General features: G+C 52.6%; 10 protein-coding genes across 10 annotated transcripts; 4 read left to right on the forward strand and 6 right to left on the reverse strand.

Annotated features, from left to right (window-relative positions):
• Nucleotides 1-461: 461 nt before the first annotated feature.
• Nucleotides 462-1767, reverse strand: J4E79_005988 (uncharacterized protein; the record flags this gene model as incomplete). The annotated part of the gene is made up of 2 exons (XM_049354863.1): nt 462-1445; nt 1633-1767. 2 exons carry the CDS (start codon nt 1765-1767, stop codon nt 462-464), a joined length of 1119 nt encoding a protein of 372 aa, XP_049210986.1.
• Nucleotides 1768-2130: 363 nt separating this feature from the next.
• J4E79_005989 (uncharacterized protein) lies at nt 2131-2396 on the forward strand (the record flags this gene model as incomplete). Its single annotated transcript, XM_049354864.1, has 2 exons — nt 2131-2316; nt 2367-2396. The coding sequence occupies 2 exons, from the start codon at nt 2131-2133 to the stop codon at nt 2394-2396; spliced, it is 216 nt and encodes a 71-aa protein (XP_049210987.1).
• Nucleotides 2397-2649: 253 nt separating this feature from the next.
• J4E79_005990 (uncharacterized protein) lies at nt 2650-3426 on the forward strand (the record flags this gene model as incomplete). The annotated part of the gene is made up of 1 exon (XM_049354865.1): nt 2650-3426. The coding sequence occupies one exon, from the start codon at nt 2650-2652 to the stop codon at nt 3424-3426; it is 777 nt and encodes a 258-aa protein (XP_049210988.1).
• Nucleotides 3427-3915: 489 nt separating this feature from the next.
• On the forward strand, nt 3916-4603 carry J4E79_005991 (uncharacterized protein; the record flags this gene model as incomplete). Its single annotated transcript, XM_049354866.1, has 2 exons — nt 3916-4037; nt 4144-4603. The coding sequence occupies 2 exons, from the start codon at nt 3916-3918 to the stop codon at nt 4601-4603; spliced, it is 582 nt and encodes a 193-aa protein (XP_049210989.1).
• Nucleotides 4604-5266: 663 nt separating this feature from the next.
• On the reverse strand, nt 5267-6360 carry J4E79_005992 (uncharacterized protein; the record flags this gene model as incomplete). Its single annotated transcript, XM_049354867.1, has 2 exons — nt 5267-5272; nt 5419-6360. The coding sequence occupies 2 exons, from the start codon at nt 6358-6360 to the stop codon at nt 5267-5269; spliced, it is 948 nt and encodes a 315-aa protein (XP_049210990.1).
• Nucleotides 6361-7258: 898 nt separating this feature from the next.
• Nucleotides 7259-8254, forward strand: J4E79_005993 (uncharacterized protein; the record flags this gene model as incomplete). Its single annotated transcript, XM_049354868.1, has 4 exons — nt 7259-7331; nt 7380-7480; nt 7529-8000; nt 8055-8254. 4 exons carry the CDS (start codon nt 7259-7261, stop codon nt 8252-8254), a joined length of 846 nt encoding a protein of 281 aa, XP_049210991.1.
• A 334-nt stretch (nt 8255-8588) lies between these two features.
• J4E79_005994 (uncharacterized protein) lies at nt 8589-9970 on the reverse strand (the record flags this gene model as incomplete). The annotated part of the gene is made up of 2 exons (XM_049354869.1): nt 8589-9621; nt 9675-9970. The coding sequence occupies 2 exons, from the start codon at nt 9968-9970 to the stop codon at nt 8589-8591; spliced, it is 1329 nt and encodes a 442-aa protein (XP_049210992.1).
• Nucleotides 9971-10917: 947 nt separating this feature from the next.
• On the reverse strand, nt 10918-11940 carry J4E79_005995 (uncharacterized protein; the record flags this gene model as incomplete). Its single annotated transcript, XM_049354870.1, has 2 exons — nt 10918-11800; nt 11855-11940. The coding sequence occupies 2 exons, from the start codon at nt 11938-11940 to the stop codon at nt 10918-10920; spliced, it is 969 nt and encodes a 322-aa protein (XP_049210993.1).
• Nucleotides 11941-14153: 2213 nt separating this feature from the next.
• Nucleotides 14154-15227, reverse strand: J4E79_005996 (uncharacterized protein; the record flags this gene model as incomplete). The annotated part of the gene is made up of 2 exons (XM_049354871.1): nt 14154-14228; nt 14286-15227. The coding sequence occupies 2 exons, from the start codon at nt 15225-15227 to the stop codon at nt 14154-14156; spliced, it is 1017 nt and encodes a 338-aa protein (XP_049210994.1).
• Nucleotides 15228-15583: 356 nt separating this feature from the next.
• Nucleotides 15584-16531, reverse strand: J4E79_005997 (uncharacterized protein; the record flags this gene model as incomplete). Its single annotated transcript, XM_049354872.1, has 2 exons — nt 15584-15807; nt 15853-16531. 2 exons carry the CDS (start codon nt 16529-16531, stop codon nt 15584-15586), a joined length of 903 nt encoding a protein of 300 aa, XP_049210995.1.
• Between the last annotated feature and the right edge of the window lie 126 nt (nt 16532-16657).

Here is a 16657-nt window from a genome sequence, read left to right on the forward strand (position 1 = left end):
ATTGCGGCGGCTGTGAGTGGCCACTCTATCATGGGTTGGAGCGGGACCATTGTTCGAGTTCCATTTGAGAGCAATTTTCGCAAACGTGCTGGTATGATGAAGATCTAGATGTGCGACAGACTGAACACGAACAGATGGAAAGAAAACGCGTTGTGCGACTGGGGTTGTTGTGTGATGGATTGAGGAGACGAGAAGGTGCGACATCTCGATGGGCGGAAGGGAAGACTAGTCTCTTCTGGGGTGCGCTAGCCGTCATCTGGCCGATCATCTCCCGGCCACCGCACCTTTTTCCTTCCCATCAGACGAAATGTGTTCAAAACCACCTGGTGCAGGTGTTTAACGTGTTCCACATTCGCACCCACACAAGGAAGAACCTGAATAAGGCTGCAGCCTACATCAGGATGAGAACATGTGAATAGGTGACCCAACGCCAAGGTGGGCTGCACGCTCCTTCTCTCAGCTTAGTGCCTCTGCAACCAAGCCAAAACCTTCTCAGCGATCTCTAGACTGTTCCTCTCCATGAAGAACATATGTCCATTGCCATGAAAACCCTCGTTCCTCAACTTCATGTGCTCCACGTCAACACCTGCCTGCCGCATGTACTCTACGGTGCAATGATCGTACACCGCATGGTAGCTCGCCTCGGACGTCACTGTCAGCACCGGTATTTGTGCCAGATTTACCAGCTGCTTCGCCGGCTCATCCTGCATGATACATTCACTCGAGTTGACGTCTCTTGCAGGAACAACAACAGTCTGGATGTACGTCGCATTGGGTCCCGCCGACGGCTCGTAAGCCACTTCGAGCTCAGTGATGCCGAAAGGTCGCGCAGGACCTGATCCAAAGATTCTTCCGATGAATGGTGGGCCCGCGGGTTCGAGCGCGACGATGCTCTTGACTAGATGAGGGCGGAGGTCTCCGATTCGCCATCCATAGGCACCAGCCTGGCTATGCGCGATGATGTGCGACGGGCCGCCGATCTTGTCGAGAAGAGCTGTGTAGGCTTTGGCGTTCTCGGCTTCGGATATCAGATTGTCGGCCTGGTATTGGACTTGAGACGCATAGAAGGCGTCGAAGATCGGATCACCTGCTTTGCCAGTCCCGGGCCATTGGGTGTGCGACTGTGCTTGCGGCCAGAGGCTATGCGATGTCGTTGAAGTGAAGAGTTGCTCGATGAGAGCAGTACTGGAGCATTTCATCGTACCTGTATCCGGCAACCAGGGAGAACGACCGCGCGATGGCTGATCGCTCAGGTAGACAGTATAGCCGTGCGATAAGAAGAACGAAGCCCAGCCTGGCCGACCATCTGGTGTATCGAGAAAGGTTGTTCCAGTCTGACCAGTTCCGTGCATGAACACGAGGGGATAGTCTTGGGTTGGCTTTGCCGGGGTGAGCTTCTCGACATAGATCTGGTTAACCATGTACTGCGCAGTAGTATTTCCTATCTACACGGTCAGCATTCACTAGGAGTTTAGAACGAGAAAGCTAGCTTGTCCTCGAAAGATACTGCATCCGAATTTATACACGACACTTGTCTTGCAGGAAGTCGCAGTAAGATGCAGCATATGCCTCCAGGGTGTAGTGTATCTAGTTGGGAGGAAAGAGCGCGGTGGCGAATTTCGCGTGACTTACTGACAGGTTCTGATACTCCCCGCCAACGTAGAAGAACTCCCGCTGCGGTGGTAGCACCTGGCCAAATCCATTGATCCAGCTGTTGACGCCGAGCAAAGGTGCCAACCAGGAAGTCACGTTGCTAAAGAATAGCATCGCAAGGTTGGTAACCTACTGAAGGAGGTGCTGTTAGCTACGGAATAGCTGCAATTATTGTGGAAGAGTGAGAGCGATGAATGGATGTTCAGGTTGACGTGGTGGTGGCTTGGCAGCTTACATGCGCCTTCCCTAACAGTCATAGGTCGACCGAGTCTTTGGACTCAGCTGCGTGGGACGAAGAAGTCGTGAGCCGAGTAACGAGGGAAGGAACATACTGGCAACCTCCATAAAAACGCATCGTAGGCATGTTTGCACTTCTTCTGTAGCAACGAACGTCTTCTCAACCTTCTCGCAGTCTCCTCGCCTTTTTTTCTTCGACGTCTTTTCGTTTTTCATACTACGTAGCGCTCAAACATCAAAATGGGCAGCGTCTGGGTCTTCGGGATCCTGGTGGTGCTGTCGCTTCGGCTGGGCGCCTACATGTACTTCCAGCGGCAACGAAATGCGCGCGAAAAGCGCATTTTGGAGATCGCGAAGGAGGCACGCGCCTTCCATGACGGCTATGTGAGCCGTGAGGAATACGAGGACCTCCTCGCTGCCTACAACGTAAGTAATGGACGGAAACTTTCGAAATAGCATGGCGCTGACTACTTTAGGCCCTCAAGGATGACAAGCCCCCGCAATAGTGCAGCGAGATGCACTTCGCGTCGCCACGTGAGTCCGCGTGTCATGACGTCATCACCCGCATTGCACCCACACCAACCTAACGCGCTTTCTCAGCACACTCTCAGCGCTTCACCCTCCTTAATTCATTAACCCATGTCAGTCGCTCACTATCTTCGCAGCCTCAGACCAAACCTCCCCACCCCATGGCGCGCATACTCCTCACTTAACCGCTCTATCCCCTTCAACTTCTTCGCCGGCTACACCGTCGCAAACATGTCCTCCGCAACCTTCCCCGCAACCCCATATGCCCCAACATACGATAATTGGCCGTATACCGACTCGGACTTCGTGCGATACGACGAGAACGACGATAGCGTATTTTACCGACAGCCCAGACTAGTCACGCATATTGACGACCCATCGATAGCGCGATTGACACACTACTACGATACTGTATTACCGAAGACAGGAAAGATTATGGATATGTGCACGAGTTGGAAGTCGTTCTACCCATCGTCCATGAAAGAAGCGATTCAGAAGGGAGATTTGGAAGTTTATGGTGTGGGACTCAATGAGGAGGAAATGGCAGTCAATGGCGTGTTTCAAGGCCCCGACCGCTGGCGTGTGCTCGATCTGAACAAACCGCCACACGATGTACGCACAGCATGGGAAGACGGCCAGGCTCTACAATTCGACGCAACGACGTGCGTTGTCAGTATCGACTACCTCAACAACCCGCTCGAAGTCTGCAAGAAGCTTTTGGAAGCCACAAAGGAGGGTGGGAGCGTTCATCTCGCTATCAGCAATCGGTGCTTCCCGAACAAAGTGGTCAGAAGGTGGATGATGCTGGACGAGCGCTCGCGACTGGAGTTTGTTGGCGATTATTTGCATTTTGCGGGGTGGAAGAACGTCCAGATTGTAGATCTTTGCGCGAGGGATGAGAATGGCATGCGCGTTACTGATGATCAAGGAACGGTGCTTGTGAGATCGCAGCGACTTCCAGATCATTTGGACCCATTGTGGGTCGTGCGCGCGACGAAGGGGTCATAGGATTGCACGTCAACTTAGGAAAAATTGAACAGGTCTGCAGACTACATCAACATGGACACATGCAAAACAGGTGACCTCACGTCGATATAGGCTCTAGGCCCATTTGAAGAAATTATGTTACGGGGTGATCGGGGTTCCAGAGATGCCATCGGTTGCGTGGGGTCTTCAATATTAGTGGATTCTAGGAGTGGGCCTCTCTCTTCAGGTGTGTTACCGTAGGTAACGGCAAGCTTCTTGAACTTATGTCTTTCTCAACTTCGTTTATGCATCTTAATTGAGCACCGCGTTATCAATGTCGTCGTCTACCTCGCATATGTGTTCTGCAACCTTTGACTCTCACGGCATCATCAGCGCCTCGCTGCAGGTACGGGTCGGCTATTCCGAGCATCGGAACTGGTATCCCGAGCTTGCGGGGTATCTCCATCCACCTCCATAAAACAACTGAAACAACCATGAACGATCTTCACATATCTACGCCTAAGCTTCAAGATGATAGCTATTCTCACAACTGCTAGACTGGTATTCAAGGACTCAGCTGCCCGGCAAAGGGCCATCGACGCATTCCACAAGATCATCGAGTTCACAACACCTCACGAGCCGGAGGTGTTGCAGTATGTTTGCGCATTACCGGTGGATGACAGCCTGGGGACTGAGATATATATGATTGAAGAGTATGTTCATAACTCTGATGGATCATCATGTCGCTGACCGTGCTAGATACGCAAACCAAGCAGCAAGTGACGCGCACCTGACTACCAAGCCTGTACAAGATCTCATACAACTCTTCACCACCGGAGATGTCCTTGCTCTGCCACCAGAAGTCCATAACTGCCCGATTATCACCAGGAAAACATCATCACCAGTACCGATCTCATCAAGTCCGGCCATTGTTCTCATGAACATTCCCTCCAAACCGGACGCATCCTCCACCAAAGAGGCCGAAAAGTGGAGCGAGCTGTCGCAGATCGTGATGAAGAGTGCGAAAGGCGTAAAATCATTTACAGTCGTCGCAGACAGAGAAGTAAAGAGCACGCGTGTGGAATGCGTACTGCAGAGTTGGGATTCGTTCGCTGCATTCCAGGAGTTCATGGTCGATGGGCGGAGAGATGGGGCGGGTTTGATGAAGATCAGGCCAGTTGATGGCTTTGTTGGACGTGATAGTTCGAGCAAGTTGTGAGTGACAATGTAGAGAATGGCAACGATTCAAGAGCTTGTCGAAACTATCCACCCTGTTCATGAGTCCGACTCTTCGTCTGCGTGATCCACATGTCAAGCCAAAAATCCTGAACTGGCGATCCCACCTGACTAGCTCCGCGAGTCAAGCGTCGTTGCCCATATAAATGATGCCAGTAGTCGCCTAGATCTGCTCTCGTCGTGCCGTGTGTACCGTATCGTCGCGGGAGAATGTCGGCAAACCATCCGAACGAGCGATGAGGCTGGAATGAGGTGTTAGTGCGTGGAATTGGATAATCGCTGGACATCAAACACCGGCGAAAGCAGACTGACGCACTGCGGGATGTTGAAGATGTCTCCAGTGTTAACGCCAGCTAGCTATAATTCCAAGAGTCCTAAAACTTCTTCGTCTCCCCAATGCGACGCATGATCATCTGTTTGTTGGTGCAAGACGCTGGCGGCGAAAGCCAAAGTTCAACCCTTCGTGAGGCTCCGTTGTGTTCAACCCAGCAATGTAGTCGACGAGGACAGGTGTGACCGCGGTACATGCAGTACCCCGGGGAGCGTACAACCTCGGGCCAACTAATGTTATGATTGATGGTCTGACGTGCATAACCCGTCATCCTGGAAATGAGCCATCCTTTGTCTGGGACCGCCTAGTGCACGCTTAGTCCTGCGCGTCTTTTTATTGATATTGGTAGATTGGAATTCATGATCGGCCTTGGCGAATGTCCACCACTGGGGGGGAGATCGATATCTCCTGGATGAGGCGAGGAATTACTGGAACTAGCAGAGTCTTATAGGGAAATAGCAACATACCTTATTCCAACGAAGATCGTTCACTGTAAGTGTATCTTCTGGTCCACCATCGTAATCTCTGGTGCTAGCATTCAACTCCATGAGGAGACCTGCGTTAGGTGCCTCTTTTGCCTCCCCTTCACTTCTCATAATCCTCGATTCCTCAAGCTTCATCCGCAGCCACAGGCCTTTCTGGTTCCCTTCCGCTACTTGAGAGAGACACCATTTGTAGAGTTCGGCGGAATATCGTAGGCGTCCAGGTCCATGCCGAATGTTTGCAGCCATTAGCGTGTCATAGACGATGGATCGGTCGCAGCCAGCTTCGATAACAGCAAATCGCACTGTGTCCAGGTCGGCAGGTCGGCCTAGGCGTCGATTGTGGTTGAACAGCTCTACTGCCTCAAGATTGAGTTCTAGCATGGCATTCTTTCTTGCAGCGACAGCCGCGTGCGCAACTTCAGGGTTCGTCCAGTCGACAGTCATCGCTGTAATCCAGAGTAAGAATCGTAAGAACTCGACTTTGTCTTGGGTCCACGAGCCCGTGAATAGCTTCTTCGGTAGGCGTCCCTTCACAAAAGCGAGCCGAGGAAAATGACTTCTAGAGAAGACCATCTGTGTGGCATCTTGGAAGTCGGGCGGCCACTGCGCATCGAAGCAGCCTTCATCTGTCGTCAGGCCACAGAGACATCCTGCAGGTTCAAATCGTCGCACGACCCACGACTTGAAGAAATCCCACGTCATCCATCTGCTGGCGAATATGAAGGTTTGAGCCGCTGTCTGCTCGGCGCGCTTGCCTCGTACCTCAGTGAGGTAGTAGTCGCATGTTGAGTTGTAGATGTATTCGGATGACAGTCCTGCTGCGATGTGATGCGAAGCTTGAATGAGCGCGATGCTATGGTCGGCGGCGATGAAGATGGGTTGCAGAAGCTCGACGGGTAGACACTCGATCGGTGCGAGACTCATTTCGTGGATGAACAGCAGGATAGGTGAGGTGAAGGTGAGGATGAAGCAGTTGCTGATTTGGAAGAAGCTAAAAGTCACGAGGCTGGAGTTGTAAACGTGTTCCTGAAAGACGTCGACGCCGCATCGTGGACAACTCGGTGTTGCATTGGTCCGACTAGGCAGCGACCCCCGCATTTGCCCATTGAGGTATGCCGCTAATTACCCCACGCGGTGCTAGCGCGGTCGCGGGTGTCATCCGAGGCTCGCACCCTTCCATCGCAACATCACCACCTTCTTTGCGCTAACAACCTCCGAAATAGGCATACCAACACTGCGTCCCTGAACTACGCGGTACAGATGTTACGACAGCAGTTCCCGCTTCATTAGGCGCGATCACCGCAAAATCGAACTGCAATAATTAAACATTCACCACGATTGCGCGTTCGTGATACTGATGCTAGGTGCGCGTCGATCCTGACCTGAATTCACCTACTCGAAACTCTCAGTATGTCATGTACAGTAATGCGTGTCTTGAGATGATTCGCAGCCGGGCCATGTTCTCCAACATTGTGCAACCCTAGCCAGTAATTTCTCATATTCCACACTCTCCAAGGAGCACTCATATTGACAACCAAAGAGCTCGAAAGACGCATCTTTGTTCTAAGCCGACACGATGAGCAATGTCTGTCGATAGCGAATGAGATCAGATTTTCTGAAACCTAGCGACATTAGGGCGGGGTACTTTTCGGCATTACAGCGGGCCCAGTCATGCATCAGCTTCAACCTGTAAGATTCAACACGTCGCTGTCAATTCGCGGAGCTTCGGTATCTCCGTCCGTACCTCGCGCATTCTCGCTACGACATCACCGTCTGCATAAGCTAGAGCTTGGAACAGCTGTGAAAACACCATCTTTACACGATGGCTGATCTCGACCCAAGTATTTTGTTTAATGTGAAGGGGTTAGTGGCTGTAGTTACGGGCGGAGGAACAGGTAAGGAAGAGTTCTTTCCTATTTGTAGGGTTATTAATTCATGAATAGGCATCGGATTGATGATAGCGCAAGCACTCGAGGCGAATGGTGCGATCGTGTACATTCTAGGGCGCCGAGAGGAAGTACTGAAGCAGGCAGCCACTACGGCGGTATGTTCGTGGAACGGCGTACTAGACTATGCTAACACGTTATCTTAGAAACATGGAAACATACACTACTTCAAGACCGATGTGACATCCAAATCTGATCTCTCCGCAGCAGTCGACCACATCGCTACCAAATCCGGCTACGTCAATCTTGTTGTCGCAAACTCCGGCATTCAAGGTCCAACACTCAAAGGCTTGGATAAGGGTGCATCAATCACCGAATTCCGCGACCACCTATGGAACTGGGACATGGACGAGTTCACGCAAACCTTTGCTGTAAACACTACATCGGCTTTCTTCACGGTCGTTGCGTTTCTTGAGCTACTCGACAAAGGCAACAAAGCTGGTAACGTCGAGCAGAAGAGTCAGGTTATATGTATTAGCAGTGCGGGTGCTTTCAACCGCGTACCGATGGCGGGCTATGCGTATGCTGGCTCCAAATCGGCAGCGGTACATATCATGAAGGCTTTGGCGACGACATTGGTGCCGTATGATATCCGCTCCAATGTGCTAGCGCCTGGTTGTGAGTCGAAGCATCTCCTCCCTCATGCGTCTTTTGCTTACCAGCGTCCGACAGTATACCCCAGTGAGATGACCGCGGGCATGCTTAATCAGGAGACGTGGCCAAGGGACTTCATACCCGATCAAAGAGCTGGTAATGTCAAGGACATGGCTGGCGCGATACTGTTCCTCACTAGTAGAGCTGGAGGTTATGTGAACGGGAATGTTCTGCTCACAGACGGGGGGCGATTGAGCGTCTTGCCTGCGACTTACTGAGCTAGCCTTAATATTCAGCTTGGACAGGAAGAACGTAGTATGCCCCGCTGTAAAATACTCAAGCTTTGCCAACCGCAAGGGCCGGCGCGCAATGCTTATCATTCTGATTCCGCTTGTTATGACGTGTTAGTTCGCGATCGTGAACTCCTGGCTCAATTCGGTGGGTTTTGCTGGCTTGATCATGTTTTGTGGTGTGAGACGGTGGGTTCTGACGCGTATTTATCCGGTTATCCATGAAGAGCTTGTGCAAAGGCCGTCGATCACCAATGCCATCGAAGATGAAGAACACCGAGTCTCATTACCATTAACTAATGCTGCACCAACTATACTACCGTTACAACTCTTTGCCTTTGGTGTGGATAGGATAGGCCCATGGAATACGGCCTTGGATGCGGTCCTCGCCGAAGACGTAGTCCAACACCCTACTTTGCTTCATGCGTGGAGCCACAACATACTTCATCAAGAGCCACTGGAAAGCGTAAAGCGGATAGATGAATCTGCCCACAAACCAGTATATTGGGGTAGCCCAAGCGTGACTGCGAGTTGCGGCAGCCGAGACACCAAAGTCAAATGCAGTTGGCTCTTTCCGCGAAGACTGGTATTCCTGGAAGATCTGTTGGAGAGCGTCGAAGCTGATATCGGAGCCTGCACTTGACTTTGTCGCATTGTGTAGTAGGTTGCAAAGCAATGCGACGTCTTGAATGCCGTTCGTGAATCCCAGTCCTGCATTCGGTGTGAACTTGTGGCATGCGTCACCGGCGAGCACGACACGTCCCAAGCTCCAATGGTCCAGTACTCCTTCGTCTAGATTCGACATGCCCGCGGTCGAGCTATCGTAGATATCTTTGACCTTTAGATCGTCGTTGACGGGCCAGTCCGCGAAGCTAGCAGCGAACTCGTCCATCTCTTCCTTTGTATATCGCTTCGGCTCCTGAGTCGGTTCTGGCAGCTTTTCGTACAGCAACAACCAAGCGCGTTCACGGCCAGTAATCCACATGAGCGATCGGTCTTTCCCTTGTGTGTTGTTCCCCAGACCAGCTGCGCATGGCCGCGGTGTGTTGGACCATAGACAACGGTAGTGGGCGGAGAACGGCGGTTCCGGGTTGCGGCAGGCTGAGAAGCGGTCTTCTGCTGAGAGCTTGTGCATGATCTTGCGCGTTTGGCTGTGCACTCCATCAGCGCCAAGGACCATAGATCCGGTGAACGTTGTGCCGTTGGCGCAGGTGACTACGATGCCGGTCTCGGTTGTCGCAATGTCGACCACTTTCTGGCCGACATAGTATTTCTTTCTCGCTTCCTCGGGAAGGCCTTCTAGGAGAGCTTTTACGAGTTCGGCGCGATGGAATGCGATGGGCTCGAGGCCGAAGCTGTGCTGAGTCAGTGGGAGTTGAAGACGTGTTGGCTGTTGGCTAGGACTTACTTCTCCTTGACGATCTGGACGGATGTGCCATCTGCGAACTTCTTGCCGTCCTTTGTGAAAGATTTGTTGTTCAGCACTCTCTGTCCAATCGAAAGCAGCTTGTCAAGTAAACCGAGCTGTTGCATTATCCGCATTGCATGAGCTCCGAGAATGAGACTGGCGCCAACATCGACAATGACATCATCTCTTCGCTCAAGAACGACAAAGTCGATGTTGGCTAGGTGCAACGCATGAGCAGCTGTTAGCCCAGTAGGCCCGCCGCCAATCACAATGACTTTGAAGGGTTGGTTCGCCATACTGTGGACTGTGAGGATGGATGTCGTTTTCTCCACTTGGCCGACAAACTCTCAAACCCTATATATCTGTACATGCGACATTTAGATCGATTCAGGCGATGGTGGGTCATGGAACTGCCGATGCATACTTGACATGTACATAGCACATCGTGAGTAGATCTCGGGAACCGAAGTACACCCGATTGTGTGGATATCTACAACATGCTCGGCCGAGGACGTTGAGCACAGTCACAAAGAACTACCATCCTCCTTTTGAACGTGATGTTGAGGCTCAAACGCTTCGCTGCCGAAACAGTGTGACACTTGTATCATGCCATGAGAGGGCGGACGCGGATCGAAAACGCGTGCGATCCGTTGATGCTTGATGATTCGGGGTATCGCAAAACCTCATTCTCGCATGCGAGTGGCGACAGGGAGGCCAAAAAGACCGATGCGCATGATGTCGATGTTCAGGGCATGAGTTTCAGGCGTTCACTACAAAGAGTGAGAGTAAGGAGGGACTGTCGCGTGAGCATGTGAACGCCTAAGCTCGAGTGTCAGGCTGAGCAGCGATGCGACGCGACGCGACGACGATGCACACTGGACATGCTTTGAGATCGTAAGTGTGATGTAAAAACTGCATTTTGGTTTGCACGAGGCTGAAGGGCACAAGAAGTTTGTTTAGAATCTTTCTATGTGATCGTGATGATGTGGACACCCGCAGAAGATCGGAGGCGCTGCCGATGCCCGGCGCCAACGCTAGCGTGCCAAGCTTCGATCATCATCTCAAGCTTGATGGGATCTCTTTCTCCGCACCGCCCTCCACCCACGCGTCCCCAGAACAACAGCGCCAACTCCCCATTCGAGCGAAGAATCCTGAGAAACCAAGAGGCTATGTTGACGTTGGAATACCTACTTTGCATGTTTTCATCTCAATGTAGGCGGCAGACCCGTTTGGCCTTATCCTTTCAGATACCCTCCTTTATCCACCTCGTCGCCAACTCAAGACATACCCTAGCATCAAGCCAGGGTGCGGTCGCAAGTTCCCTCTGAAAGGATCCAAGGGCCTTTTCCGATATGTCAAACCAGAATTTCAAATTTGATACGCGAAGTACCGCAGCGCCGTTTGCGTCTTTGTAAAACTCGGCAGTCTCCATATCATCGAGTGCGCTGTTGTGGGCGATAGTTGCTACCGAACGTAGATCTTCTCCGCTTATCACCAGGCTTAGAAACAAGCCCTGCGCCACGACGTCTCTCCACAAGTACGCTGTGTCCAAGTACGGGACGAAATAGCCGATGTTGACATGAGGATGCTGCCGGCAGTATTCGGCCAGCTCGAACATGATATCTTTGGGTTCAAGCGATTGACTGAGCTCCGGCATCTGTCTATGAGTGCTTGTCCAGAGACTAATGTCACGAAAATATCCCCGTTTAGTCGCTGCGCAGTTCCGGATGAAAGTCAGGAAAAGTTGTCCAGGCCCGAATTTATCACTCCAGTGGGTCCTAAAGTGCACTCGATTGACTTGGAGCTCCAGTCCCGCGGTCTCCTTGTACAATTGGCGACAGGTCAATTTCAGCTGATTGAAGTGGTCTGAGCGGGAGAGTCCGTAGGGGATGAAGCGTGGGATGTTGTGGCCGTCAAATCCGTCGTCGCTAGACACACCCTCGTAGGACCTCACACCGCTGTCGAACTTCAAACCGTCGTCGTCGTCGGTCTGAAGTGCGTACTCGTATATGCGGTTGCGCAGCTCGCCAGGCAGTCGGAGGAGAGGGGATGTGCTGTCGGCGATGGTGGGACCTGCTGGGTCACACTGGTGCGCATTGTTTGGCGATGTTGAATGCATCTTTGAGCTTTACGATCTGTCAGCAATTGCGAAGTAGAAACGGGGTCTACGAGTGACTGACCTGGACGTGGTCTTGGAGCTTGATGAGAGCCTGGTGCGCTTCTCGCGGTACCAGCGACGCAGACGATGTCGAAGACGTCCCTTCATGTCGGCGGAGGGAGCGATACACTGGAGTTGAATACCCGGTGCGCGCGGATGTCGTTGTTTGGCAAAACCTCTGCGCGGGCTGGGGAGCGAATATTCTCGCCGTATCGGATCTTTCTCACCTTCACTTTGTGCACGGCCCACGCCCTCTAGCCCGCCTAGTGTGCCATCGGTGTCACAGTATTCCTCGCGGCCATCACCAGTATTGCATCCGACATAACCACTAACTGCAGCCCCGTACCGAACACTTCGCTCGCTGCGACTGACCATCGCACCTGGTGCTGCCAGCTATGCAGGCCGCCCAGCATGCGCCCGCGCACATGGTTTCGATTGCGGAGTATTGGAGATCATGTACATTGACTGGCCGCACCAGGACGCTGATAGACGCCTCTGCAACATACTGAATCCCCTACATTCGCTTATGTAATCATGTATTTTCGACGTATCATGAACTCTTGAGGCATTCATTTACTCGTAATCTTGCAAATGTCGCTCGGATTGACTGCGCATACCTCCAGGCTACAACGTGAGAGAGACGAAGTCATGTTTTCGCGAATACCCTGTTTTAGAGTCTCAACCTCTCAGAAAGCGAGAGCAGAGCAGAACACATGTCGGTTCACTCCGCGAATTTTGAGAAAAGGAAGAAGCGCACATGCCCATTTCGATGTGCATCTTTTTGACAGCACGGAGGCGACGTATGATCAAGAAGAGAAAAGCAGAAGGTACTGAGCTTTACATAGACGTCCAGGCGCGCCAAAGTCAAGCTTTGACTCTTCTCTTCTCATAAACTCGAGTTTCGACACTTTTGGAGAAGGAACAATCGACGCCGCCGAACAACGGTATCCAATTGTATTCGCGCGGATTTTGGAGAGGAGGAAGCACCGCACCCATCAAATTCCCTGCTATCAATTTCGGGAACAGATGGTGGCTGATAAAGTGGATGGGGTTTTCAGAGAAGCAGTCCACATGTCCTAGCGGCTAGACATCTTTGGAGTGTGCCGAATCGATCGAGATTGGAGAGCGAGCAGCCAAAGAAGAGCGACCATGTGCACGGTGCAATTTCACTTTTTGAAAGACCAGGGAAGAGCGCACATAGAATCCTACGATTAGGATTTTTGGAGAAAGAACCAGTGGGGTGTGATGAAGAAGGGGAAGCAGGCAGAAGAAGGTGTGTTTTATATCACATCGACACACTAGACCCGCTCTGGCTTAGCAGCTGGAGCACCGGCAGACAGCATGAGGTCTTCGACACGATGTTTTGGACGGCAGATTTTACTCCACAACCATGCCTTGGTCGTCATGATCTTTTGACAGAACAACCACATGTTTCGTTTTCGATTGGAGCTGTCGAGCCGCTGAAGCTGTTGCGCGTCGAATAGGGCGGAATATAGCAGTCATGCGATCCTCTTCCAAGTATTTTGTAGCACATGCGAAGCTGTTGCTGCATTTTGGACCCCATGCAGCAGTATCGATCTCGATTTTGAAGACATGTGACGTTGAACGGAGGAGCATAAAACATACCTCAGTCCAAGGAACATTTTGAATGCGAAAGGGCGGAAGAGACGGCGAACATGCCGATGTTCACAGTGCTTTTTGGAAAAGAACCATGGATTTGATGAAGGAAGGAAGAGAGGGGTCGGAAGGTGGTTTATATACACCGGGGCGGCTTAGTGTCGGCTTTAGGCTCGGGTGGGGAGATGGTAATGTGGAGGAAGGCGGAAAAGGTCGCTCATGTGCCTTGAAGGAGAGAAAGCTATAAAGTCGGAAGAGTTTATACGTCCAAATGCTCGTTCCAAAATAGGCCCAGGCAGATACATGGGTTGCAAAACGAGCCAAGAGCGCGGAGACATGGTGTTGTAGGCGGTGGGCTTTAGTTTACATGTCACTTGGATTTCTCATGTGACTAGTCTCAGCGCTCTTGAAGTGCTGTTTTTGAAAGAAAGGCTGCGGACAAGTACATGTAGATCGTTTGCCTTTTTGAGGAGTTTATACCCTGGCGAGGAGAGGAGGAACAGCAGTCATCGCCCGAACGTGAATGGATTTTGGAGGACAAGCCATTGTCGCAAACATGGCTGTGTTTTGGAAAAAGGCCTTTTGGAAGATAATAGGGGAGAGATGGAGAGCGGGCAAGAGTCGTCGATTTATACATCTTCTCAGCGCTAAAGATCAGATGACTGACGTATACAACCCCGCCATCAACAGATCCACACAAGCCCTCACGCCTCAATCACCTCTTTCAGCGCTTTCGCACTGCTTTCCAACTTCGCCTTCTCCTCTGAATCCAACGGCATCTGCACCGCCCTCACCACTCCTTTCCTGCCCAGCACAACCGGCATACTCAAACATACCTCCAAATCTTCCTGATACGTACTAACCGGCCTCACAATTTTCTCATCGAAGATGATGGATTTACATATCGATGCTGCAACGCCGCCGATGCCGTAGTTCGTCGCACCCTTGTTCTCGATGATGGAAGTGGCTTTGTTCTTCGTCTCCTCCGCGATGCCGTTCTTGTCCAACGCGCCTGATTGCTTGGAAGATAACGCAGAAGACAACGGGACGCCGCCGATGGAAGCAAGACTCCAGGCAACAAACTGACTCTCACCATGCTCCCCCAAGACGTACGCTTCGATGCTAGACGCGGCGACTTCAGCCTTGGAAGCGAGAATACCGCGGAGGCGCGCAGAGTCGAGGAAGGTACCGCTGCCGATGACCTGGGATTTAGGGAGACCAGAGTATTGTTGGGCAAAGTAGGTGAGTACGTCGACGGGGTTGGCGACCAACAACAGTACAGTATCCTCGCGAAACGGCTTCATATCTGATATTGCGGACTCAAGAATGGACTTATTGCGGCCGATTAGATCCGTTCTGCTCTCGCCCTTCTTCTGCTTCGCACCGGCAGCGATGACGACGATATCGCACTGTCCGGCTTCTTTGTGCGTGCCTGCTCTTATCCTAGTACTGGTGTTGCCGTGGAAGGTCGCATCGGAAAGGTCAGCAACTTGAGCGTCTCGCACTTCTTCCTTGGGATCGACAAGCAGGATGTCACCGGCGACGGGGTTCATGATGAGGCTGTATGCGATTGTGGCGCCTACATCGCCGGCGCCGAGGATGGCGATGGAGGAGGTGTTCTTCGGGTCTGACATGCTGGGTGGTAGGTTATGGGATTGTAGAACAATTGACTGAAATGGAGAGGTGGGGGGGAGTTGGTAGTTGACGGGGATATTCGGTGGGTTCAGAGTTCTTTCTTCTTCTGTAATCTGGTAGTACAAGATATTGAAGTACGTCATCGTGGTGGCGCTAGTGCGAAAGCAGCCCGTAGACGGCCGGCCTATCGATACGCTGGTGAGGAAGTCGCGATGGTGGATTACCTGAACATGACCAGCCTCAGCTCCTCATCAAAGCCCCCATTCCGTCACAGCCCGTATTATCCTCCTCCCGGGTTATCCACTCCACTGTCTCACACCCACTCCACGTCGTCCTCCCGTCTCGTGCGACGTGTCGTGGTTCGAGGTGGGCGTTGAGGCTGTTTCTTGGCTGCCTTGACTGGCTAGGAGGGCTTAGCATTATATTTCATAAATAAAGCCAAGTGAAGCAAAGAATGCATCACAAAATCCAAGTGCTCGTTCAAATGCTCAATCAAGTGTCAAGCTACCTTGGGTGCGGGTGCTGCAGCGGGTGCAACTACTTTCTTTCTCGGCTGTGTGGCCAGACCCTTCTTCAGCAGCAGAGGTATGACGTCCGTCGCTTTGTTCCGGCTGATTGTCTTTCGGCAGACGGGACACTGGGAGCGCTTCGTTTCGTGGGGCCCGGTGCGGTTCTCGCCAGCGATGAGGGCTTCCATGAGGCAGGTGTGGCAGAAGAGGTGGCCTGAACAATTAGTGATACACTTGAGATAGCATGTATTGTACTCACCACATGCAGTGGCTGTGAGATCTGTGGGGTTGTCCATGCAGATGACGCAGTTAAACGAGTTGAAGGTGGTGACGGTCTCCTCTGGCTTTGCCTGCGCCTTGACAGCATCCTCGCGTTGCTTCTGCAGAGCCTCTTGCAGCGGCGTCTTCTGCTCCGTCAGGTCGAGCTCTTCAATCTTCTCGGGCTCGGCGCTCTGCTGCTTGACTTCCGCAGCTGATCCGTCGTCCCGCTTCTGGCGCTTCGCTGAGGGGCCCGGGGTGGGCGACTGCGGCTTCCTCCTCCGCGGTGGTGACTCGGGGGCGCTGGTGAGGTCGACGTAGCCATTTGCGAGGCGGTCAGGGCGTGCGCGTGTGGCGGGCGGCATGTCTCCGGTGAATGGGCTGTAGGGGCGCCAAGCGAAGGGTGAATAGCGGCCGTGGTCGAGGCCGGCTGGATTGAGGATGTGGTCGAAGAAGCCGGTGGAGTAGGGCACGGGCGGGGCGCGGTAGACGTCGTCGAAGTGGTCCTCGTCGGCGGGGGCGCTGTAGTGGCCGAAGAGCTCGCCAAAGTCGAAGGCTTCGGGGGAGTAGTGGTTAGGGGAGTAGTGGTTGTGGTGGTGGCTCTCGGGGGTGTCGAAGTTGTTGTCGTCGAGTGGGTGGGTTATGTCATCGTCGTCCCTGTGAGAGCGGTCGGCCGACATGGTGGCGAGCGCAGGCCGAGGGGGCGGGCAGGTCAGGAAGGGCAACGTGCTCCTTCACCATCTGCGTAGCTGCTGGTCTGGGCATGGTGTCGCAGTCCCGGGGGCTTGGTGACGCAAAAGCAGCGG

The sequence above is a fragment of the Alternaria viburni genome (genome assembly GCF_023758015.1).
Source record: "Alternaria viburni strain BMP 2772 chromosome Unknown scaffold_11, whole genome shotgun sequence".
NCBI lineage: Eukaryota > Fungi > Ascomycota > Dothideomycetes > Pleosporales > Pleosporaceae > Alternaria > Alternaria viburni.